The sequence below is a fragment of the Chanos chanos genome, chromosome 1 (genome assembly GCF_902362185.1).
Source record: "Chanos chanos chromosome 1, fChaCha1.1, whole genome shotgun sequence".
NCBI lineage: Eukaryota > Metazoa > Chordata > Actinopteri > Gonorynchiformes > Chanidae > Chanos > Chanos chanos.
Genome location: NC_044495.1, coordinates 4,228,270 through 4,254,586, shown reverse-complemented (window position 1 = coordinate 4,254,586; position 26,317 = coordinate 4,228,270). Strand labels below are relative to the sequence as shown.

The 26,317-nt window shown below is 43.7% G+C and overlaps 2 protein-coding genes across 2 annotated transcripts; one reads left to right on the top strand and one right to left on the bottom strand.

Moving 5' to 3' along the window:
- Positions 1-198: 198 nt before the first annotated feature.
- Positions 199-16,603, bottom strand: nemf (nuclear export mediator factor). Its single transcript, XM_030780520.1, has 32 exons — positions 16,498-16,603; positions 16,131-16,199; positions 15,869-15,971; positions 15,631-15,756; positions 15,030-15,178; positions 14,055-14,122; positions 13,493-13,582; positions 13,125-13,198; positions 12,943-13,013; positions 12,599-12,674; positions 12,305-12,445; positions 11,803-12,011; positions 11,227-11,418; positions 10,879-10,942; positions 10,510-10,598; positions 10,253-10,356; positions 9,853-9,915; positions 9,448-9,560; positions 9,242-9,299; positions 8,820-8,878; positions 8,440-8,560; positions 7,575-7,908; positions 6,882-6,924; positions 6,657-6,706; positions 5,344-5,494; positions 4,792-4,869; positions 4,163-4,360; positions 3,478-3,516; positions 2,136-2,242; positions 1,642-1,685; positions 1,451-1,530; positions 199-512 (listed from the first exon to the last, which is right to left on the bottom strand). Exons 1-32 carry the CDS (start codon positions 16,554-16,556, stop codon positions 435-437), a joined length of 3,300 nt encoding a protein of 1,099 aa, XP_030636380.1. The 5' UTR covers positions 16,557-16,603; the 3' UTR covers positions 199-434.
- Positions 16,604-17,092: 489 nt separating this feature from the next.
- mok (MOK protein kinase) lies at positions 17,093-25,860 on the top strand. Its single transcript, XM_030785318.1, has 12 exons — positions 17,093-17,153; positions 17,920-18,034; positions 20,576-20,665; positions 20,783-20,853; positions 20,972-21,050; positions 21,301-21,349; positions 21,573-21,751; positions 22,303-22,404; positions 22,508-22,681; positions 23,831-23,951; positions 25,185-25,382; positions 25,783-25,860. The coding sequence occupies exons 1-12, from the start codon at positions 17,093-17,095 to the stop codon at positions 25,858-25,860; spliced, it is 1,317 nt and encodes a 438-aa protein (XP_030641178.1).
- The last annotated feature ends 457 nt before the right edge of the window (positions 25,861-26,317 follow it).

The following is a 26,317-nucleotide window of genomic DNA, read 5'->3' as shown; positions in this document are numbered from 1 at the left end:
ACGTCCAAATTGGCAATGCATGAGACAAGCACACAAAAAACAAACTCTCAGTTTTGGATGAACCGTCGTATTTGGTCAGCAGGTCAGTGCCTTTTTGCTGCACAGCACAGAAACAAAACGCAAGTAAAATACACAAGAATTAAAATGTCTCGTGAGAGAGGAAAATAAACAGAGCAATAGATTTCATTTTTTGTTCGGTTTGTTTCTTTTCTTCGTTTTGGCAGCGACGTGCCAGGCGAAAAGCGGGGAAGCAGGAAACAGCGTTCCGACTTCTGTCACTTTGACACACGGCACCGTTAACTGGATCTGCGCTGGTCCGACTCGGATCAGCGCGCGCGCGTCCAAACCAGCCGCGTCTTGGTCTTTTATCGCCGCCCCCGTGTGGCGAACCCAGGGACGGGGGGGAAAACCCTGTGAGGAGGTTTTGGGGGATTTCATTTCTTCTTCACGGCCAGCAGGTTGGGCGCAGACACTTTCACTTTGCCAGGCATGTTCCTCGACAAGTCTGTGTCCTGCAACACAAAACACGCGTTACGCGTTAACGTTGTTGGCTAAGAGGTTTTGTTTTTTTTAAAGTTATTTCAGTTATGCCCCTTAAGGATAAAGTCCAGGAGCAGTGTACCTCTCATTGTGCGGTGTGATGTGTCAGCCCTTAAAACCCTGCCTGAAGGCACTTATTATAAGACCATAGTAAAAACGAGGCAGCAGGAAAAACATAATGAAATGCCTGAGTGGTGCGTCCGGGTTAAGCTGTTTCTCAACAAGTGCACAGAGATTTGAACAGTTGTAATGCCAGCCCTGTCACACTCGCCCACCGTGGCAAAGGGAACTGTCACTTAGCAGTGAAATATGCCCGAAACCTACGCGGCACACGTGCCCGACTCTCTGACCAGTGGGCACGGGACAGTCTTTGACCACTGACTGTAATGTATACAAGAGATGGGAACCAGTGACATGGCTTAGGTCGATGCATTGGCAGGCTGTGAAGTCACAATTCTTTTCTTTCTTTCTTTCATTCTTTCTTTCTTTCTTTCTTTACTAGATCTTGTAATGAAGATCTGTTCACGTCTTCAGGTCTTCTGTCCATAACGGTAATTAGATCATAACCAAGCACTGTGTCATGGTAAAAGACGTTGCTATAAAAAAGTGCCTCATTCTTCTATCACATTGTTCCTGACGCATATGCAACCCAACGATTTAACCTAGCGCCACCATGAGGGCAACTCAGCCGAGCTGATGTGCTGTATATTTAAAAATATGCACTTATTCTACATTAATGGTTTGTTTGAGCTGGAACAACAGCAGCTGCAGCTAAAGGTCTTGAAAGAAGAGGAAGCATGACTTTTTTTTTTTTTTTTCTGTAAATGGAGTAGCTGGAAACCTATGATCTTATCAGTAGGCTGTGTGTGTCTTGGTTTCATTTGCACAGTTTGTGGGGCGGGGCCGATACCTTGACGCTGCGGAAAAGGTCTTTCTCTCTGGTGCTGCATTCTTTGGCACGCATGAAGCTCATGACAGCGGTGCGGGCGGCTACGGACAAACAGGGGTCAGAGGTCATTAGCCAAAAGGTCACATTTCAGGTCACACATCAGCTTTTCTAAAACAGTCAAAAAAAAAAAAAAAAAAGAGGCGTGACCTTACCTTTTCCCTTCTTCTGTGTTCCAGGGGTCAGTTTCACTTTGTGCCTGAGAGGGTTAATAGGACAATTATTTATATACAACCCGTTACGATCAGGTTTTACATATTCATTTTACATAGGGAGTTTTTCCGTTGCTACAGTCGCCTTAGGCTTTGCTCAGTGGGGGTTTAGGCACTGATCTCTGTTACGCTGCCTTAAGATCATTTTTAACTGTAAAAAGCACAACACAAATACATTTGAATTGAATTTGGAATTGAATATATAATACATACAAACTTCACAGGGGACAGTGGCTTTACCTACATGCTAACTGTGGCCCTGTGCCTTACCACACCTTACTTCACTGACCAGCCAGTTACCAGTTACCTCTGACTGTGGATAAAACAGTTCAGACACAAGGCTATAACTACTGTACGCTCTGGGGCAGGTGATCCCAGCGGACGGGGTCTGACGTCATCAGGGTCAGGTGATCAAACGTGAGAGAGATGAAACATACTTGTAGTTGGTGAGCGCTGTGTAGGGGGCGCACACTGGCACTGCAAACAGCAACACGTCGTCTGGGTGAGGCTGGCCCGTCAGAGAGTCCAACAGATTCTCCCCGTCCTGCCGCAGAGCCCAGAAACCACACGCGCGCACACACACACACACACGCACACGCACGCACACACACACACGCACGCACACGCACGCACACACACACACACACACACGCACACACGCACACACACAGAGAGCACAAACACACACACACACACACACGCACGCACAGAGCACAAACACACACACACACGCACGCACAGAGCACAAACACACACACACACACGCACACACACACACACACGCACGCACGCACGCACACACACACACACACACACACACACACACACACAGCACAGCGCACAAACACACACACACACGCACACACAGAGCACAAACACACACACACACGCACACACACGCACGCACACACACACACACACACACACACACGCACGCACACACACACACACACACACACACACACACACACACACACACACACACACACACACACACACACACACACACAGCACAGCACAGCAGCGCAGTCACAAGCTTGTCCTCAGTGTTCAGCGCAGGTCACATGACTTTAGGTCTCATGGTTCACACTCATTATTCACACCCACAATCCCGACGACTGCTCTGGCCTGCGCTGGACTGTGAGCCGTCGAAACACAAGCTGAACTGACAGCTTCATTATAATGAAATATGTACAGAACGTGACACAGGGCTAATGTAAATGTTTATTCAAGGAGTGACGGAAATGTTTATTAGAGGAGTAATGTAGACATGAGACAGGAGCACTGTAAACCTGTGTCTGAGGAGTAAACTAAATACTTATTAGTGGGGTGATGTACATGCTTAACAGAAGCGTACTGTAAATGTCTCATAGGGAAGTAATGTAAATGCTTAATTCGGAGGAGTAAGGGGGAAAGAGCATTATGAATATGGATACGAATACGAATACGAATATGAAATACTTTATTCACGAGGATGAGGATGGTGGATTAGATGAGGATGGTGGACAGGAGAAGAGAGAAGACATGAGCCCCCACACTGAATCAGCCCCTACACTGAATCAGCCCCTACCCTGAATCAGCCCCCTACACTGAATCAGCCCCCTACACTGAATCAGCCCCTACACTGAAGAGTCTATTCTGTCCAAACTGTGACTGAAACCATGGAGACGAAAGTTAAAGACACCAGGGGGTCAGGTCAAACGCTCAGTGAACTCATCACTTTTTCACTGGATCCAGAGGCACTGACAGCAGTGAAAAGTGTGTTCTTCTCCATCTTACCTCGGTGCCAGGATTGTCTTGGTCCAAGTCATCTGCTTCCTAAAAGAGAGAGAGAGAGTCTCGGGTCAGTGTTGAAACGAGTATTTTGCATATCTTTCACCGCATATCTTTGACCTCAGGTACTCGCCACTGTCATTCTAGACTCTTCTCTTTGGGAACGTCCAAATTGGCAATGCATGAGACAAGCACACAAAAAACAAACTCTCAGTTTTGGATGAACCGTCGTATTTGGTCAGCAGGTCAGTGCCTTTTTGCTGCACAGCACAGAAACAAAACGCAAGTTTTCTGTCTGACTGACAACGCGGACGTGTGCTTTGTCAAAATCAAATTTTGTCTTGAGCAGGGAATTCTGACGTGTTGATGTTTGGTACATAAATTGCTTTAACTTGTATAACAAGTGTGAACATGTTGTCATCTGTTGTTGAGGCACTCGGTGTAAGAAAGGCAACTGTACTTTGATTGTCCACGCGAAAATGACATAACAACAGACAAGCCTCTGTATACAAAGCCTTAACCTCTTGGCCATTGGAAAACTGTTCGGTTCGTGATTAGGGTTATCAGACTGCTGACCCTTACACCCAGTGATGACACACTGCCTCTGATGAGTCTGTGCGGGGGATTCTCATGAGTCACGTTTCGTGTGGGGGGTTGTAAAAGGAGGACATTTTTACTGGAGGTCTCTCACCTTGTCCTCCTGTTCCGGGGCGGTCCCGTCCCCCTCCGGCTGAGCCGCGTCCTCGCCCCGCGGCTCTGGTCTCTTGGCAGCGCCGTCGGGCGCTCTGGGCCTTGGGAGAGGTTTCTGAGGGCCTTTCTTGACTGGCTCCTCTTTTCCCTTGCCTTTCTTTCCCTTCTTGCCTTTCTCTTCCTTACCGGAGCCAGCAGACTGCGGGGATGAGAGGAACGAGAAATGAGTAATGATTTTCTTCTGTTACTGTCATGAGATACTTATATTGACAATCAACACTCTGGAAGGTACAGTAAACCCAGGTCCTCAAGGGCCAGTATCCTTGCTGGTTTTGACAATAAACCATCTAATTAAGAAATGAATTCTGCCGAGGAAAACAGGTCTGTGTTTTTTTTGTACCCCCCCCCCCCCCCGTGACACTGACGTCAAATCAGCGACTGACGGAAAAACTCATAGTGCAGGCGTATGCTGGCCCTGGGACATCGTGGGCAGAAAAGCGCTGATCAAAAGCTGACCATGAGAAATAAATAATAAGTTGAAAAATAAATGATATGTGCATGGCTGTCCTTCTGGGGAGAAAAAAACCACAGAGACAGCGCAAGGTGAAGACAGGCGGGTTGGATACTCACTCCCAGCAGTTTCATCATTAGCTCTCTGTCCTCTTCATCTTGGTCTTTGTACTTGTCTTTGATTTTCTTCAGCTTGTTCTAGCAGTGGATGAACAGTGAGTTAGTGGAGCATGAGGGTAGGTTGAGCCTGCTAACGGGATCTCTCTTTAACCAGAGGGGTTCTGCAAGTATCTGAATGACATTGGAATGACTGGGCCTTTTCCCAGTACTCTCACATGGCTCTGGTGTCCTTGACTACAAAAGGCGACTAAAACTGTAACAGAACTGATTGTGCTTAAGCGATACACTCAAAGAAACATCACAGAAAGTCTTGTGAATTATGAGAGCAAGTTCACAAGTAAAGAGAACACTGGAATAGTCCTTAGTCATTCAAATAGTTCAAATATTTTCTGTTCCATTCATGTTTGTTCGTCCTCATAGCACAGACTGAGGACATCCAGAGAATGCAGCTTATCCCGAAAAACGTAGATTAACAACCCCCCCTCCCCCCCCCCCCCCCTTTTTTTTTTAAGCTAAGACTAAAAGGTGCGTTTCTCGCTTCTTCATGCTGACCTTTTGACCTCTCTTGAGAGGCTGCTGGGCCGCGCCGGTGCCCTTTGCCCTCTGGTTGTCTGGGGACGGGCCGAAGCTGTCCTCGCTCTTGGCGTCCGGCTCCTCCTGGTTTTCACTGTTGTCCTGTTTTTGTTTTTTCTTCTTCATGTCCCTTTAAAAGAACAAACCGTCACTACATTCAAACTCCGTTTGTCCTTCTAAAAACTGAATGTGGTGATAGTTTGTCCTTCTAAAAACTGAATGTTAGTTTTTAGAAGGAGAAATCATCAACACATTCAGTTTTTAGAAGGACAAACCGTCAACACATTCAGTTTTTAGAAGGACAAACCGTCAACACATTCAGTTTTTAGAAGAACAAACTGTCGTCACATTCAGTTTTTAGAAGAACAAACTGTCGTCACATTCAGTTTTTACAGGAACAAACTCACCACATTCAGTTTTTAGAAGAACAAACCGTGACTACATTCAGTTTTCAGAAGAACAAACTCACCACATTCAGTTTTTAGAAGAACAAACCGTGACTACATTCAGTTTTAGCATTTACTTTTTTTTTTGGTGCTACTGTAAACTTGAACAATAAACAACACGGGCCCAGTTGAACAGTAAACTCAGTTTGGGTTACCAGTCCCAGCTTTGACGGGCGTGTCACCCAGCTCTGTTACTGTCAGTCATGTGTTCTTTGTTTTTTGTCTTTCGTCTGCTACAGGCAGAGTGGAGGGAGTATCGCTCTCCTCTATGTTCATTACATCATATGATGATTCCGTGCCAACAGCGGAGTGAGAACATGCTGGGATTGGCTTCACACGTGTCAAAGGACACACACACCCGCCTTACTCACCCGGACTAAGCTGTCCGTGGTGTGAGAAGTAATTACACGTTTCAAATGGAAGACAGGATCATCGAACGAGGAACTGCATTGTTTGAGACCAAGTAAAGTCATTTCCGAACACCGAAACAAACCAGGACGACGAGGGTGCTGACTATGTGAAATGAGTTAAAAGTGTTGGCTTAACAAGTAGAAAATAAATCAATAAAAATAAATAAAACAACAGGGAGATGTAAAACGACCTGCCATGGTGCGGCATTCATTCCAGCATTTACAGATACCAGTGCACAGGCTTAACGACAACCAGTCTGTAGAAACCTTAAAACCAACTGACACTTACTAATATAACCCCATAAAGAACAGTATCCTTTTCCACCCTGCTGACCGTTCCACAAGGACCAGTGTGATCACATGTGAGGTTTGGGGGTGCTCTCTCTAGCTGATGTTTACTCTATGGTGCTGCCAAACGGTTTTGTTTCAGTCTTACCTCCTCTGTTTTGCAGTCAGGTGTTTCTTCCCTTGTGTGTCCGCGTCCACCTGTGGGGGGAGCAGGTCTTTTACGTGGGGGGTGTATTTATAACCACTAAATTTAGTTAAAAGATAAATATTAAAGAAAAAAACACACACACACACACACACAGAGGAATGGTGACAGGTTTTGTTACTTCAGTACATAAGTCTAGTAGATGGTGACTTTGGGTTTGTCTTGTACCTCATTGGATGTCTCCCGCTTGAAACCGGGATTCTGAACCGTCCTATAGGAAGAAAAGAGAGAAAAAAGAGAAGCTTACTGAGGTGCGGTTTGTGTTCCAGTCTCCTGAACACCGCCGAGATGTTTAAGTAAATGCATGTTTCTAAACTAGGGATATCCAAATCTTCACAAAAAAAAACCTGCAGGTTCACCCACACTCTGCTCTGTGATTGGTTGAACAGTGTGCATACCTTTTCCCCCCGGTAAAAATAAATAAATAAATAAAGCCTCTGAGTATGAAGTGAAGGCAAATTGGAGCAGACCTTTGGAGAACCCTGTCCTACACTGATTTACAAGGACATGCCAATATACATGGATAAGAAAGAAAATCAATCAAGTGAGAGCACACACACAGACACACAAAGTCGCTTGGTTTGCTCGGACAGAAACACTGATCATTCGGGGTGAGGGAGAGCGACAGATAGAGAGAGAGAGAGACAGGGAGAGAGAGACGGGGAGAGAGAGAAAGAGAGAGAGAGACAGGGAAAGAGAGAGAGACGGAGAGAGAGAGAGAGACAGGGGGAGAGAGAGAGACGGAGAGAGAGAGAGAGAGAGAGAGAGACAGGGGGAGAGAGAGAGAGAGAGAGAGAGATGGGGGGAGAGAGAGACGGGGAGAGAGAGAGAGAGATGGGGAGAGAGAGGGAGGAGTGTTACCTGTTGGACTGTAAGTGTGTGAGGGAGATAGTAGTGTCTGGGAAACTGATCTCAGAAGGGTCGTCCTCGCTCTTCATCTCCTCATCCGTTCCCTCTCCTCCATTTCGTTCCTCCTCTCCTCGGTTCACCTCCTCATCACCTCCGTCCAACTTCTCCTCCCATGTCTCCGCTTGGACCTCCTCTGGTTCTTCTGTTGACTCCTCAGGCACACTCTTCATCTCTCCATGTTCCTCCTCCTCCTCCTCCTCTCTCTCATTCTTCTCCCTCTCTTCCCTCTCTCCTTCCTCCATCCTGTCCTCCTCTTTGTCCTCTCCCTCGTTCCCACTGTCCTCACCTGGAGCGTGTGAACGTCATGTCAGAAAATCAGCCTAATGCCAAACACTTACTGTTGACTAATGTGCACAGGACAGAAAACTGATTCACAGGAGTTCCGAAAATACAATCTTTTAATTTTGTCTGATTTGTATGAAACACAATAACTGGTAAACCAGCAGTTAATTGTGGGTATGTATAATATGTCCATCCATACAATGGACATGAAATTATTTCCTAAGAGCTTATGACAATAGTTAATCATAAAATACTCTCAGTGCTAAAATACACATGCAGTGTGTGTGTGTGTGTGTATGTGTGTGTGTGTGTGAGTGAGTGTGAGTGTGTGTGTGTGTCTGTCTGTGTGTGTGTGTGCGCGTGTGTGTGTGCGTGTGTGTGTGTCTGTATGTGTGTGTGTGTGTGCGTGTGTGCGTGTGTGTGTGTCTGTATGTGTGTGTGTGTGTGCGTGTGTGTGTATGTGTGTGTGTGTGTGTGTGTGTGTGTGTATGTGTGTGTGTGTGTGTGTGTGTGTTCAGTCACACAGGTAAAATACCTAAAAGCTCCTCCCCTTCTTCCAGGAGGTCGGCGGTGCTGGACGCCACTTCATCCACTTCCTCCTCCAGGGATTTGACCTTCCTCTCACCTTTGTGTCTCCACACACACGGTTCGTCCACCTTACAACACAACACCGTATGGACAAAAACACACACACAGACACACACACACACACACACACACTTTCAGTTCAGATAAACAAACACTTTTAAATATACTCAAATGTTCCAGTTCATATTCTGAAATGCTACAAGAGACAAAAAGCATTTCAAAAAGAGAGACACACCCAGAGATGAAAAGGAACACAAAAAAATGTCCGCTGCACTGTTTACGGTAGACAGGTTTTCTAAGTCTTTATCACGCCAACGGCTGTCTCACCTTGAAGAGAAAACTGAAGCCCATAATGAGGTAGGAGGGCGGCAAAAAGTTCTTCTTGCCTGAGGAGAAAAGATTGGTCGGTAATACCACAGAAATCTAAACCACAACCCCTCTCTGCCTCAATCTCCATGATACTGACTCAAGTTACCAATATACAGTTTACACCCCAGGACAAGTTCAATTCCAGTTTATTTGAATGGCACTTTTTACAGTTAGAAACTGTCTCAATGCAGCTGTGCAGAGACCAGTGCCAAAAGCCCAAGATGCTAAATACAGAACAAAGAAACTCAACGCGCTACATACGAGTACAAGAAGTAATGGGTAACCTTGATGGAAATCATTTTGATCGTCATTAATTTGATTATTATTATTAAAATTGATCTGATTTATTATGAAAAGACAGTTGAATTTTGGACGTATACCTCTGATCATGAAACTGCCCGTGGTCAGGTACTCTCCGCTCGGTGCCGTCTTAGAGACCTTTCCAGAAAGGAACGATCACAGAATTACATTCAGGTGAAAACGGTCTCAATTTCCAAAATCAACAACAGTGAGCGCGGACAGTGCACGTGCGTGTGTGGGTGTGTGTGTGTGTCGGTGTGTTTGTGAGGGAGAGAGAGAGACCAACCTGATTATGATGGACCCACCAGGCGCTGGTCACTATTTTGGCGTCCCAGGCGGCGCTGTAACACACAGCCATGGTGCCCGCTTCTGTCAGTGTGCGTGGAGGAACGGGCTCACCTGCAGGGGGCGACAACTTCACTTTCTAGTCATCACACGCTTTCTACTCGTCAGTGTCAGCACTGTCTGCTGGCATCACACATATCAACCAACACAACCGTTGTTGTCTGTACTCTGCAGATAAAAGTCCTGATTTGTTTTTTTTCCAGAGGCTTAATGATCAGTTGTTTTTGAGTTTCAGAAACGCCGAATCCCACCGTGAGCGACACGGAGCCCAAAGACGGGAAGTCAAAATCAGCAGCACCTGGAAAAACGTCCAAACATCCATTTTGGAAAATTCCGATCATCTTACCCGACGGGTTCTTGATGACGCAGCTTGTGGCTCCGTGGAGGTCGGCATGAACGTAAATGTCCCCTATGAGGAAACACAGGAGTCCATTACGGCTCAAGACTACTCAGGATTTTACAGGGCACTTCATTATTGGGAGTCCATTACGGCTCAAGACTACTCAAGATTTTACAGGGCACTTCATTATGGGGAGTCCATTACGGCTCAAGACTACTCAAGATTTTACAGGGCACTTCATTATTGGGAGTCCATTACGGCTCAAGACTACTTAAGAATTTACAGGGCACTTCATTATCGGGAATCCATTACGGCTCAAGATTCGTTAATGCAAGCGTGATTTCATTGTGCTTTAAGAAGTTAAGAGTCTCTTAAAGGTCCTTCCCCGACATTCCATAGCCCTTACCTGCTCTCAGATAACGCTTCACGATCAATTCGTTCTGCTGCTGGTCCCGTCCGGCGATGACGAGGTAATTTTCTGAGCTGATAAACCAGAGAAACTTCTCAAACCTGACGACACAAAAAGAAAATTCTCAAAGTTGAATCTTCCCCCAAAAATCTCTGCACCTCTTCAAAGCTGTATACGTCGTCTCAGAGAGGTAAACCGTAAAAAAAGACGAGGTCTGCGACAAGCTGTCTGGGACGGAGAACCGTTCGTCTCACCAGTAGACTTTGCGCGCCTTCTGAATGGTGGTGACGGTCTGTACCTCTTTCAGGGTTTGTTTGGTTTTCTTCTCCGCAGACTTAAAGGCCTGAGGTGAGGGGTAAAAAAAAAAAAAACATCCTCAAAATATTAAACACCAAATTTTTTACATTGGTCTCACCTTTAAGAACAACACTAGCAGTGGATGGTTCTTGGAGGGAAACAAGCAAAGTTTGACATGGTGTTGTGTGGAGACTTTCTTACTAAAAGCATGGTCAATATAAACTGGTTCCTCACTGAAGTGTGGTTAAATTCATACTGGAGCAGTGGGATTGTGGATAGTTCTAACTCAAACATCTAGACGGGAAGTGTGGGAAATTCCATTTTACCTTCTGTGCAGCTTCGACTGTTTTCTGCTCTTTTTTGGCGGCAGTTCTCTTGTGGTCATAGTACCTGAGGAGACATGCCATGTTTCAGGACTCAAATCACCATAAACAGTAAATGGGAACGGACACATTTGATGCACGCTGTAGTTCTCGAAGCATTAACAGCACAGGTGACCAAACCGAATGGATAAGAACTTGTATCCAACTGCACTGAAGTGATTAGCGCTGGTTCGGAGGTCTCCCGGCATGACAGGTTACTGAGATAACTCTAAACCATATGCGTGTTGCTGCGCATGGCCGTGCCGTTTGTGGGGTCACAGACGGGATGCTGCGACCAAAGGGAAGACTCACTTCTTAGCGTTGGCGTAGGCGGACAAGCTGAGGTCCACGTCCACCAGGACAGGCTTGTTCTTCTGAAGCTTGGCCTTTTCACCTTTGTTCTTGTTTTTGTTCTTCTTCCCTTTCTGCGTCTCCGAGCTTTCTGTCGCGTCGGGCGAACTCTCCTCGTCCACATCGCCCTCCTCCGAGGTCAGATACGGATTCCTGCAACGAAAAGACTGTGGATTATTTCTCCCCATACATAACCATGCAGGACAGTGAAAAGTAATAAAAACAATGATAAAACAATAGTTGATAAATAATAACAACAACAATAATAATAATAATAATAATAAATAATAAAATGCTTTAAATCAATACAAAAATGATACAAAAAAAATATTTGGGACACTCAAGGGCATGAAAGAGCGCATAAGTTTTCATTTGTGAAAATTTCATTTTTCATCTTTTTTTTTTTTATCTACGTATCACACTACATTGTGTCAAATACGCAGCAGGTAATCCACACAGCTTATATCGTGTTAAGATAGTCATGGTTATTAGTGTTATTGTTTTCTGTGTCTGGGTAGCTGCGTGGGAGGGGCTTACTTGAGAAGCATTGTGATGTGATTGGTCTGTAGCTTCAGTTCCTTAATGGCACAAGCCACAGGGTCCCCTGCTGCCTGCGCTTCCTTAACTATCTGCCCTATCTCCGCCCAGTCCACCTGATTGGCCAGCGCGCTCCGCACCACCTGCAGTGCACGCTCCACCACTGGCAGGTTCATCTCCACCAGCTCACCCTTCAGTCTGTCCACTTCCTGTTCAACACATCCAACAGCCAATCAATTTTCAGCACTGCATTAGCCAATCAAATCTCATGATGGACATATCATTAGTTAATCACTTGCCACAGTACATACGCATTTGACATCAGTTCAGTAATATCTTAGGGTACAAAGAAATTAAAAAGAACCCCTCTCTACAAATACAGCTGCAGCACAGTAAAACCTCTTTCACAGTTCAGTCTACCCTGACCAGACACTGCTCTTACTGACGTCACATTACACAGCTATAAAAATGGTTAGTCTTTGCCGCTGGTCCGGACAGAAACCTGAGCGTGATGCAAAGCTTCTAATCGCTGTTCGTGATCCTTTTTGACGTTGTCCAGCTTCTTCAGTGCTTGCTTCTCCTGCTGCAAAGCCTTCATGTCGATCTTCTGACTCTCCATTTTTGAAAAAAACTCATCAACTGCCTGATAACAACAACAAAAAAAAAAAAAAAAAAGAAAAAAAAGAAAAGAAAAAACAAACATGTAATTGAACGAGTACGGTGAAAAAACAAACAGGCCCTGATACAGTGAAACAGGTACAGGTACGGAGGACGGAGACTGAAGCGACAGACCGACCTTTACGAAAGAGTCAAACTCCACGTACGGGCTCTTTGCGTACTGGGCGAACAGGAAGGGGTGAAACTCCTCATACCTGTCAAAACACAAACAGTTGGAAATGGAAATAAAAATGTTGCTGTATGTGTGTGGCGAAGACCAGATTGTGAAAGAAAATAAAAATAGCTGTCATTCCTAAAACCCAAGGAGTTGTAGAGATGTAGACACTCAAAGAAAGCTGAAACTTGATTTAAAAAAAAAAAAAAAAAGGTAAATGGACAGAGAATCTGTCATTCAGATTCAGCCAACAGACACTTATCAACAGAAACTTATCAAGAGAGAGAGACAACTGATGATGATCGTACGTGAGCAAGTCTTCGTGTGGTTTATCTGGAGTTAAACTGGGCTTTTTCTCACACTTCTGAATGATGTATCCCTTTAATTGAACACACAAAAACAACAGAAAGATCATTAGTACAGAACTGGATTATTATTAAGCATTCATAATACATTCATGATGTTAAACTGATTCAACATAAATGCCAACCTTTCCGTTAAAAGTTTTTGTCTTTGCCATATACTCCTCTGCCATCTGAAGAGCCTCTAGAATCTTTGGAGCAGCTACAGAGAACAAAGACGCCAATCATTTCAATGCTGTGGTAACAACGTAAAAACACACAACTATGTTCTCCCTACAGCAACGACTACACATTTTATTTATAAAAACTTCAATCTCAGCCACTGGAAGTGTTGTCGTCTCATCTAAAGTTCATCATCACGACACGGCCCAGGGAAGAGATACTTTCCACACAAAACGGGACTTCTCAGGTGAGGCACGTAATTCTGAGCTAAAAGTCAAAACGGGTCCTCAGGGGGACCTGCCGGTACGGAGGACCCCGTGGACGGCGCTCTTACCCTCTGTGAGGTTGAACTGACTGTCCACTTTAATAAGCCCAGGGAGTCCCACCTCCATCAGGCAGTGTTCAATCAGAGTGCCTCCATACGCTGAGAGAGAGAGAACACGCACACAACAGAGACAAGCAGCAGTGAGTCAGCTGTCAGCACTGAACGGACAGAGGTAAGAGCCAATAAAGCACTGAACGGACAGAGGTAAGAGCCAATAAAGCACTGAACGGACAGAGGTAAGAGCCAATAAAGCACTGAACAGACAGAGGTAAGAGCCAATAAAGCACTGGACGGACAGAGGTAAGAGCCAATAAAGCACTGGACGGACAGAGGTAAGAGCCAATAAAGCACTGGACGGACAGAGGTAAGAGCCAATAAAGCACTGGACGGACAGAGGTAAGAGCCAATAAAGCACTGAACGGACAGAGGTAAGAGCCAATAAAGCACTGGACGGACAGAGGTAAGAGCCAATAAAGCACTGGACGGACAGAGGTAAGAGCCAATAAAGCACTGAACAGACAGAGGTAAGAGCCAATAAGGAGACTGTAATGACCGCATCAAAACAACTCACGTAGATGAGGATTCAGGACCCTTTTCACCTGCTCTCCACTGGGAGCCTTGGAAAGCACCTCTGTGAGTCTGGACATGAAAACATAAATAAAACACATTTCATTTGGAGCACATGGATATAATGAGACTTAGACTTAAACTGTGTAAAATAGTACTGGACCTACTTGCCTCTCACTCGTAAACATGTCTGTACAATAACGTCTGTAAATGAAATATTAGCTGGTATATAAATATTCCTCAGTCCAGAGGTTCGCTACTTCAGCACTCAGATACCCAAAGTTTTGGTCTTCGCATCCCATTTAGGCCCTCACTGTTAACAAGGAAACAGTCTCCTCCCAGACAGTGATGTAGAACGGGCTGACAGAAATGAGGACCAGCAAGAATTACTGACTCAACTGCAATGGACTGGTAACCTGTCCAGGGTGTTTCCTGCCTTTCGCTCAGTCAATGCTGGGATAGGCTCCAGCACCCCCCTGCAACCCTAATTAGGATAAGCAGCTTAGATAATGAGTGAGTGTGAGAGTGAGTTACTGACTCAAGGAAAAGAGTGAGCTATCTCACACCAACATCTTCATACGTTCCTTCATGTGTTTATTTCTCCTTTTCTTTCATAACCCAACTGTCTCACCTCCCCCTCGCCCACCCCCGCCCCTGCCCTCTTCTCTTTATCCACTGAGTTTGACAGTTTCAGCTTTGGTCAGTCCACACACACGCACACACACACACACACACACACACACACACACACACACAGAGACAGAGTGGGTTTTACCTGTCCAGACTAATGAGTGGTTCAGTCAACACACACACACACACACACACAGTGGGCTTTACCTGTCCAAACTAATGAGTGGTTCAGTCAACTCACACACACACACACACACACACACACACACAGTGGGTTTTACCTGTCCAGACTGATGAGAGGTTCAGTCAACACACACACACACACACACACACACACAGTGGGCTTTACCTGTCCAGACTGATGAGTGGTTCAGGAGGCCTGGCGTTCTCCACGGGGTACCTCTCTCTCACAGCGATCTTCACATCCTCTGTCTCGGCGGTACGGAATCGCAGCAGGTTCAGTATGGTGTACTCGTGATCCGCGAGGATGATGTTGCCCTGGAAAAAGCAAACACGCTGACAGTTAAAGGAGAGCACAAAGAAGGGGTGGACAGTTACATAAGCCAGAACGTTCACAAACTGATAAATTTCACTGACAGGAAGCTGCAGCTTCAGCTAGAGGTGATAGGATGACTGAGGACTCTATTAACATTTGATGACACTCTACAGCTTGGATAACCACAGGATGCGCATAGATGAGAAAAAAAAATTCTACTCCTTTCTCTAGCTTTCTTAAAAGGACCATGATGATGAGCATTGGCCATTCGAAACTGCCCGTAAATATGGAACGAAACTGAAATTTCTTCTCTCCTTTAGTTGTGACACACCTGGAGTCTACAGAGTATATGACTGTCAGGTGAATGACACTGTAAGTTCTCTAACTAAAGAAGGATAAGGGGCAGTCATGAATGGACAGAGCTAGTAGAGTGTAGCACCATATGATGTCTCACCCTGTCATAAAGCTCCACGATAAGGTGATAAGCAGCTTCGTCCGATCCAAACTGCATGTCCACTATTCTGTCAACACCCAGCTGCTTCACCTCAACCAGTCGTCTGGATTTCAGGTGCTTCCGGCACTAGGGAGCATATTAAGAGAGAGAGAGAAAAAAAAACAACGCCTGTTTTGCACTACATAAGACAGTAAGCGGTAATGTTCATCGGAGAGCAAAGTAAAGAGAATATTCTTACTTTCATGGCAAAACCTGAGGGCATGACGTTTTTTGGCCACTCGAACTCAGTCGAGTGAACGCGTGTGCCGGACTCAATCAGTAAGACAGCCTTGGTATCGGGCCTGGAAACATAAGTTCAAGTCGTTAATTTTATAGCACACGATTCTCATAGCACTCCTTGCTTAAACCGGTAGTAACACCGCGGTTTGAGCAGTGCAAGGGCATTTCTTTCTGCCACAGATTCACTTCACAGAGGAATGAAATTTTAGCGCATCACTTACTTTTGCAGACGAATTAGATACGTCTTGTTGTCGATGTCGTATATATTATATACTCTCATACCAACATAGCTGCAAAACATGAGGTTTTAAGACAAGTCAGAGACCAAAGTGAAGGTGTTAATCACAACCACAAAACGAGTGAAACGAATACGTGGGCAATCCCTGCTGCATTACTAAATACGCTAATTTGTCGGGTTATTCTGTGCCAACTAGCTTTTCAGTAGTAGCTAAATTCAACCTCAGCAAGAATACGCTGACGTTTAAACATGCTACTTGTTGGCTTGCGAATAACAACATTGAGGCTAACAGACTGCAACAGGATCTAACCCACGTAAGCGACCTAGGAAGACAGTAAATTTAAACTTACTTGGCATTAATTTCGGCAATAACTGCCATTATATCCACTGTATTAAATCTAGATTTCATGGTGTTATCAGAAAAGAGTGACAGACCGCTAAGTTTCAAGCCATATGTAATGGACACACCGCTCAGCCAACGCTACATGAACAGTGCGCATGCGGTACGTCTAGTACGGAAGCCTGTTTGGTATTTTGTACAAATTGACTATTCGTAATTAACACACCCTAACAACCTAGAGAAAAACGAGCCCGATGGTTAGGATAGGTGGGCAGTTAATGGAGACAAGTGGTATGTCGCCAGAAAATTGCTCAAACGTGCAGTCTGAGATTGGACGTAGTAGCTGCAATATTTATACCTAATTATGAAATTTAAAGTGCCTCTCGTGAGTATTTGGAATAAAGAGGGATACTGTTTGCTGTCTGCTACCAAGACCACACTAGACGTCCTAGAAATGTGCGTGAGGATGACCACGCGGACTGTTGAATGCATGGGAAAATGCATTTTTAATTTGTGAAAAAAAATGAGCATAATGGCATAAATATAAGTGCTGGTTCCACACTTGCAATTTTGCAACTGAAATATTTTGATAAGACCGGAGGTTCATGGACGACAAAACGATTCGGGGTAGATCTGAGCTCGTTCTGAGTCATCTTGCCAAAAGAGGTGAGTCTGGACCACAGACAGCTATGCCCTTACGAACGAAATTCCCGTTTAATTCACTTTAAAATTGTATATGCTGACAATATTTGGTTTATTCGATAAGCGGAATTGGTCTTTTAGCGTGAAATATAAATGGAAGCGTGTGTATCTGCACATACGCTTGACTGTAACATATATCAGCTCCTCCGTGTTGGCCCTGCGTTAGTGAAGTTTCTTGTTTCGCATATAGCCCAGGTCAAGAGTTGAGGCGTGCGTGGTTACCAAGGAGATCGTAGCAGCCTAGTTAACATGGCGAGAGGTGGAAACTCGCCTTGATCGTCAAAGCAAGCGTTTTCTTTACTGAGTAATAGCGTTATAGTGACTATGTAATCATCGCTATGAGCATTTTTAGTGTCCCTACTGTTTTGTGGGCCATCGTCTCACAAACTGTGAAGATACTGAGGAATGGAGTGTAAGTCACAACACCCAAATCAGTACTTTATTTACGAAAACGGGAAATTGTTCTCGCAAAGTACATAAGTCGAACATCCATCTTTCTGATTTTTGTGTTTTTCAGCTGACACGATATATCGTTTAAAAAATGTATCATGTCTAAGGCTGACAAAGTAAACTAGTAATGGTTATTAAACAACAATTTAACAAAAGCTAGGCGAAGCAGTGAGAAGCTACATATACAAGTGTGACCTGTCTTACAATGACAGTGTCTGGTGAATTAGTTACTGCATTTGTAAAGCTGCCAGTTTACAGTGTTTTGTTTTATTTTTCATAGATTACAAATTCATCACGAAAATTGGAGAAGGGACATTTTCTGAAGTAGTGAAAGTGCAAAATCTAAAGGATGGAAAATACTACGCCTGCAAAAAGATGAAACAAACCATTGGGAGGTAAATGCATTAAATTCTGAAAGTTGGCGTCTTGGAGCAGCGTGATGTCTTCTCGGAAGTGTCTAGTAAAGTTCACAGCGAGCAATTTGACCTGACACGGGTTGTCCAATATGGGGGGTAGTTTGTGCCAAAATTCAATGGCAGTAAACATTTGAGGCAGCCCGAAGTTTATTATTACTATTATTAGTATGTATGTATGTATTTATTTATATATTTTTGTCAGTGACGCAGTAAACTTCAAGTTAAATTGACAATTAATTTTTGAATTTCTATTATTATTATTATTATTATTAAATATTGTAACACCCCCCCCCCCCACACACACACATTTCACAGATCATAACCATAGTATTATTAAACTTTTATTTACTTAGCTCTGGAAGAGAAAAAAGAGACCCCTGTCAAGTTTGAAGGATCACTATAGTCAACTGAAAGAACAAGCAGGAAACAAGAAAATGGTTTAACAATGAACACTGGGATTACAAATAAGAAATTTTATTCATGAGTAGGCATTCACAGCTGCGAACAGGGTTAACAGACATGAACTGCTCTTAAACCAGCTGTCTTCTACAGTGTGATATGATTTATCTGTAGAGCTTTGACTATAACAGAACTAAGTGGTGTTTATATAATTAATAAATAAAAACAAAAGGAAAGCAAAAAGCACAATGAGATTACTGAACTGAATGGATAACAGAAGACAATCAAAATAAAATGAAAATGATGAAATAATAAATCATTTAAAAACAACAAGTAATCAAAACAAGTGGCCATGATGTGTAACAATTGTTTACTTTTTTGGGAAGGCGCGTCCTTTAAAGAGGTTAGTCAAAGTATAAAGATTATCTGTCTAAATATTAGCATGTGTGTTCCAGAACCTGTTTTCTGTAAAGTTTAGGTCTCTCAGTATTCATCTAGACCAGAGGTTTTCAGAGTTTTTCGGGCCAAGGACCCCTTGGCTGATAGAGACATGGCGGAGGGACCCCCCCATTACATATCGTATAAAACTGTGTTGCTTATTCAATTTGTCGGACAATAATGTGTAGGGCGGCCTATAGTACCACATATAGAAGTACTTTGTAATGGTGTATACAATGCTAAGCCATTAAAGTAATAATTATTGACAGATTCATATATTTATAGAACATGTTTTTTTTGTAATTCTTTTTTTTTATTTAGGAAAATCAAGAACGCACAATTTTGACTTACATTACTTGTACAGACTTGTTTATCTTTGCTTATTATAGAATAGAATAGAATAGAATAGAATAGATTTTTATTGTCCACCAGGGTGGAAATTTATCTTCAACTCATCAAACATAAGAACAACAACATAAAAACATACAAACAGTTAGAAAAACAAACACGAAGACAAGGTTATAGTTCACTTTTAAAAAATAAATAAATAGACAAATGAATAATTAAATAAATAAATAAGTTCATGTCAATGTCTGTGGCTTAATTTTTTAGCAGTCATTTTGTAGAGTTAAGAATATTGATGGCGTTTGGGATGAAGGACTTGTTAAAAACATTTTCAGTTGCCATAGGGACTCTATAGCGCCTCCCAGAGTTCAAAGGCTCAGACTGGCTGAAGAGTGGGTGGAGCTATCTGCCAGGATACCCCTCACCTTCTTCCTCATCCTTTCTGTAAAAACTGGATTTATGGGTCGTTTTTATGATAATGTATATTTTCGGACATATTTTAATTTTTGGAAGAAAAAAAAAAAGTTTGGGATCAAATAATTTGGCAGCCCCCCTGCAGTAACTCTTAGGACCCCCTAAGGGTCGCGGACCCCCTGTTGAAGATCTCTTATCTAGACATTAATAGTTATTCATGCTTGTCTCCCAGTGTGTATTTCAAACTTAACTTCAAGCCAGATTTTCACGTGTCCTGACAGGATCATTTCAAGCCTTGCTTCGTGCGTTTGTTTCCAGTGAGTTTTTGCACAAACCACCCCCCATAGTGCTGCGCTGGGACGCCATGCACTGCTAATGACCTTGTGTGGAAACGCAGATCAGGATCAAGATCCTTGTTCATTTAACCCTTTACCCAACTTACTCTTTCATTAGAAAACTCTCCAGTGTTTAGTGTCTGAAATTCATAAAGTTAATCTCTTTAGATTAAAAAAAACAAAAAAAAAACTACTCATTTTAAACACAGATTTACAAATCAGTATTAACAGACCTCAGAATCAATGCAACTTTATATTTTGATCACCGCTTTTGGTTACTATGATTAACTTGATAGTATTAAGTAATATTAGTAGTATGAAGTTAATATTATTGATAATCTTAATTTTTGGCATGATTGACTAACATTGTTTGTATATGTTAACAGCATTTGCATATCCAAAATACCATTAACATGACCAATGACTTATGCTTTACAGCCGGCCTATAGCATTGATTTCACAACAGTCTATTAAAAAATAAGGAAATAAATAAATCAAGAGTTTACTAAATTAGCCTCTAAGTCATTATAGTTATTAGTTAAAGAAATGTGTTGATAGAAATTCTTTTTTTTTTGTCCTTATTCTCCAGTCTGGAGCAGGCCCATAACCTGAGAGAGGTCCAGGCCATGAAGAGACTCAGCCCTCACACCAACATACTGCAGCTCCACGAGCTCATTTAGTGAGTACGCCCAACACCTTTTACAAGGAAGAACCCATGTCATGACCCCATGTCATTTTTGAAATTTGCAGTTTAGCTGCTCACAAATCTAACTCCTGTTTACTAAATGTTTCTTAGTGACCAGGACACCGGGATCCTCTACTTGATATGTGAACTTATGGAAATGAACATTTATGAGTTGATTAGAGGTACTGTATCCATATCAATAATCTAGAACTTTATATGACCTTGTACATGAGTCATAATCTGTCAATTACATCGAACGCATGTATTAACGGGAGGTGTTGTGCTTTTATTTTGGCGTAGGCAGACAATGCCCTTTGCCGGAGGGGAAAGTCAAACAGTACATGTACCAGCTTTGTAAATCTCTGGACCATATGCACAGGTAGGCAGCCAAACGGAGCTAGTCCAGTTACTTACTCCTGACCGAAACCAAATAATCAGAGGATAGTATTCCCTGGGGGGGGGGGGGGGGGGGGGATGTCTAGAGCAATTTCAGGAAAAGGCTTGAACCCTCTATTTAACTTTGTTTGCTTCTAATGGAATGGCTTATCTAACCGCCTCTATAGTGGTAAATGAGCTGTATAATGTTGTTTTGGGTTTGTTTTTTTTTTTGTTGGTTTTTTTTTCCACAGCAATGGGATTTTCCACAGGGACGTGAAACCAGAAAACATTTTGATTAAAGTAAGTGGAATACGCACGGTTCGTGATTCCTGATTCAGAGCGTCTGCAGGAACCAGGCAGAAGGAGCAGCTCCCTCATGCCCAGACCTACCGCTCCACTCCAACCTCCACAAACATTCAAATAACATTAATGCTTGTATTTGTACTTTTCTTGAAACGTAAATAAATAATAAAAAAAAAAAAGCCCGGTCAAAACCTCAGCCGGAATTCTTTTTTCTCTCCAGCATGACGTGCTGAAGCTGGCCGACTTCGGCTCGTGCCGGAGTGTGTATTCCAAACCCCCCCACACGGAGTACATCTCCACCCGCTGGTACAGGGCCCCGGAGTGTCTCCTCACAGACGGGTACTACAGCCTGAAAATGGACATGTGGAGCGCGGGATGCGTCTTCTTCGAAATTATGAGGTTTCAGCCTTATGTCTTACGTCATATATAAACACATTACCGTCTTATGTCATATACAAACACATTACCGTCTTATGTCATATACAAACACATTACCGTCTTATGTCATATACAAACACATCACAGAGCTGAGTGAAATCTGTGTTTTCATCCAACTGTTTCTCTCCCTTATCGCTTTGTCTCTGTTTCGAGGTTTAAGCTCTGAATCAGTTTAAAAAAAAAAAAAGAAAAGGACCAGAGAAAGCAGTTTGTTTGCAAAAAAACCCACAAAGACCAAAAGAACTATAATGCGCTGACTGATTAAGTGCTCTATGACTTGTGGGTTGAGAAATGGGAAGAGTAAGGGGAGGTAGATACATTCACTGGGACATGTTCAAATGTTGATAGTTTTCAGCGATGTGACACGGCACCAGGGCAGGCCGCACTGTTGACACTTACCTCTCCTGTTGTTTTGACAACACACTTCTAACATCAGTGTATTAGACGGTATTTTTAGAATATAACAGACAATGTCCTATGTCTGAGGTGGTTTTATTGTGATTGTTTTCCAGTCTTACTCCTCTCTTCCCTGGAAGTAATGAGTTGGACCAGGTGACCAAGATCCATGACGTTCTGGGCACTCCTGACCGTTCTGTCCTGCAGAGGTTCAAACCGTAAGCGTTAACAAACGTGAACCGCGCCCTCTCTGGTCTTAAGTAACTGTGTTCTCTCTGCCGTGTTCTGACTCTTCACGCTTCCGCCTCTCTGTCTGTGTAGATCGCGTGTGATGCGTTTCGATTTCCCTCCGCGGAAAGGGTGTGGAATTTCACAGCTTATCCCGCATTGCTCCGCCCCCAACCTGTCACTCATGTATCAGATGCTTAAATACGACCCTGAGGAACGCATTAGTGCCAGAGCAGCACTGCAACACTCCTGCTTTAGAGAGATTAGGTCAGTCCACACAAACACACACTCAAACAACACACTCATACAGTACACAACACACACACACACTCAGGCAACACACTCATACAGTACACAACACACACACTCAAGCAACACACTCATACAGTACACAACACACACACACACTCAGGCAACACACTCATACAGTACACACACACACACACACACACTCAGGCAACACACTCATACAGTACACAACACACACACACACTCAGGCAACACACTCATACAGTACACACACACACACACACACACTCAGGCAACACACTCATACAGTACACAACACACACACACACACACACACTCAGGCAACACACTCATACAGTACACACACACACACACACACACACACACACACAGAGCAGGACTGCAGCACTCCTGCTTTAGAGAGATTAGGTCAGTCCACACACACACACACACACTTACACAGCACACACACTCAGACAACACACTCATACAGTACACAACACACACACACACACACAAACACAGACCAGCACTGCAGCACTCCTAGTTGAGAGAGATTAGGTCAGTCCACACACACACACACACACACACTCTGACAACATACTCATACAGTGCACAATACACACATGCATGCACGCACGCACGCACGCACGCACACACACACACACACACACACACACACACAGAAAGAGCAGCACTCCTAGTTTACAGAGATTAGGTCAGTCCACACACACACAGAGCAGCACTCCTAGTTGAGAGAGATTAGGTCAGTCCACACAAACACACACTCAGACAACACCCTCTGACAACATACTCATACAGTACACAATACACACATGCACGCACGCACGCACGCACACACACACACACACACACATAGAAAGAGCAGCACTCCTAGTTTACAGAGATTAGGTCAGTCTACACACACACACACACACACACAAGTATGTATGTACATATATGTATGTATATATGTAAATATATATACATGCATACACACCACACATATATGTGTATGCGTGTGCATGCAATGATATAATGATATAATCTTTAAGTCTGTCCTGTATGATTATGCTCCCAACTCCCTTTTGGAGACGAATAATGATGGAATGTTATCTTACAGCAGTGAAACGTGTTCAGGGGCATTCTTTGTGTGTTTTCGGTCAGGCTGGCGGAGAAGAGAGCCTCCACCCTGCGCAGGGTGAGCGGGACAGCGGACACGGGCGGTGCGGCCACGGTCAGCTCCGTGGACAACCTGTGGCGCATCGGTCGACAGGGCCGCAGACAGGTAGAGATGACCCCCCCACCCCCCCAAAAACCTGACGACTAATGTTTCTCCAATGTCTGGACTTGTCATTGAACGTACAGATAGGTTACTAATGGAAACGAAATGTGACAGAAGTTATTTGTCTGTAAATGTAGACTTCACACTTTGACACTGGAGAACAATCGAAGGGACATCCTGAAAGATTTATGTTTATAGTTATCATATATACATTAAAAGGAAACTGAAACTGAATAGAAACACTACAAAAGCAGATCAAATTCTTGAAAATCCAAAACTGACTCTATGGGGAACAAATAAATAAATAAATATTAACTCGAAAGCATAAATAAAAATTCATAAACCTGAAAAAATAAATCTGGAAGTAAACCATTTTTCCCCCCAATAGGTTATTGAAATACAGAAATGGATGAGGGAGTTTATTACGCTAAAATGTAATAATACTTATTCAATATATATTTGGATGTCCATTGGACTGTTGGAGTGGACCCTGGCCCACATCAGTAAACAACATGTTTTTAGGGATTTGAAAATATTCAGAGTTTCTCTTCAAATCTCACCAGACTTCTTCACTGTGCGTATAACTGCGAGCAGACATTGAATTTGGACCGGACCAGAGAAGTTAAAACCCGTCTGGGTCACAGGAGGACTTAATGAAATCACACCCTCCAGAACTCTCATCTGCTCATCACACAAACATTGCGTAATTGATGTCTTAATCTCGCCTTAATCCGCGGGAATTCTCTGTGCTTTCGGGGACGTTCTAAATTTGGGATGTCTGGCCTCGCTAGTGATCTGATGTATTCATACCAAGACCTACAAAGCTGTAGCCTAGGTAGCAGCGTTTAAGAGGGGATTAATACCCCCCCCCCCCCCCCCCCCCCCCCAAATGAAGTGTTGAATCAGTGAAGAAGACCCTCCCAGACGACAGTTCATTTAACGTTGAGTCTGCTGGTAATGCTGGAGCTCAAACCATGACACACACTCAGAAAAGAAAAAAAAAGAAAAAAGAAATCGCTTTCGATTGTCACAGTATGAGTACCACTTATGCTAGACTTGAATGTCAAGTTTTTTGCTTACGTCCACTGGGTATGAAATCGGTGCGACATTTAAAAGGTTTTATCCATAAGATTCTTTTGTTGTGAGTTAATCCAGCGTTTTTCCCCTCGTATTAAAGAGACAGAGGACGTTCCTCTTCGACGCTTCATCCGTCTCAATTCGCCACTTTCTTTGCAGCATCACCTAAAGCACGTGGCGGACCCACTCAGCAGACGCAACCCCACCCACTGCCCCGTGGAGCTGCCCAAGCTGAACGTGGTTCTCCCCACCCCAAAAATACCTTACCCCGTCCCAAGCCTGCCGGCGCTCCCCGTCACACACAGGGGGTCGCTCCCAGCCATCACGCCCAAAAAGTGCCACTCACACTTCACAAAGGTAAACACGCTGAAGGCACAGTGCTCTGCCTTCTGCCAACATATTTTAACGCAGATGTATTTGTATTAGACTTTTCTGATAATTCAGTATGGATTCAGTTCTGTGGGATGTTGTATTGAGTTCTACAGGGAGACCACAACTGTCAAGTGCACAAACATTTAAACATTGGAGATGTGATGCTTTTCACAGACTAAACTGAAGGAGTGATGAAATGTCCCTCCACACTCAGTGACTTACTGCTGTTTTTAATATGTTTGTTTGAACTGTTTTAACTGGTACCCAAAGTATTTTTCCACTCTTTATGTTCTGAGTGACACAGTTCCACTGACTGTAGTTGAGAATATTCAAACCTGTCGGGTGGATCTTGTTGTCTGACGCCTGTGTTTTGTGTTCCCAGAAGCCCAGGGAAGAAACACATCACTCGACTTTTAAGAGTTACTACATGCCCCCCTTGGAGAGGAAACACGGGGGTTACTGATCCCCTGTGGAGTGCAGAAGGACTGCTCGTCCACCACAAACCCTAATCACTGCACAACCTCAGTTTTACTTCGAATAACATTTCAGGAAGTTCGACACTAAGAGTATTATATGACACCACCTAACAAACGCAACGGTTTTGGTAACAAAGAAGCAACTGTGAGAGAGACTTTCCACAGGGGAAATGATTAAAGTTTGTCCCCTCCTCCAAACCAGTCTTGGCTATACCATCCATTTTCTTCCGTTTGCTTTTCTGTCTCGTAAACAGTTATGAATTGTTTCCCAACGCCGGCCTCAGGCCACTGTCGATCGCACAGGTCACTGTGATTTGAGCAGAATTTTAACGCACGCCCGACGTGTCCAGCGGGAAACGTTTGTTTTCACCCACGTCGGGAAAAACGGAGAGAATTCTGACGCATCAGCTCTTAAACCGTGGAATCAAAGACGCACTCTGTCTT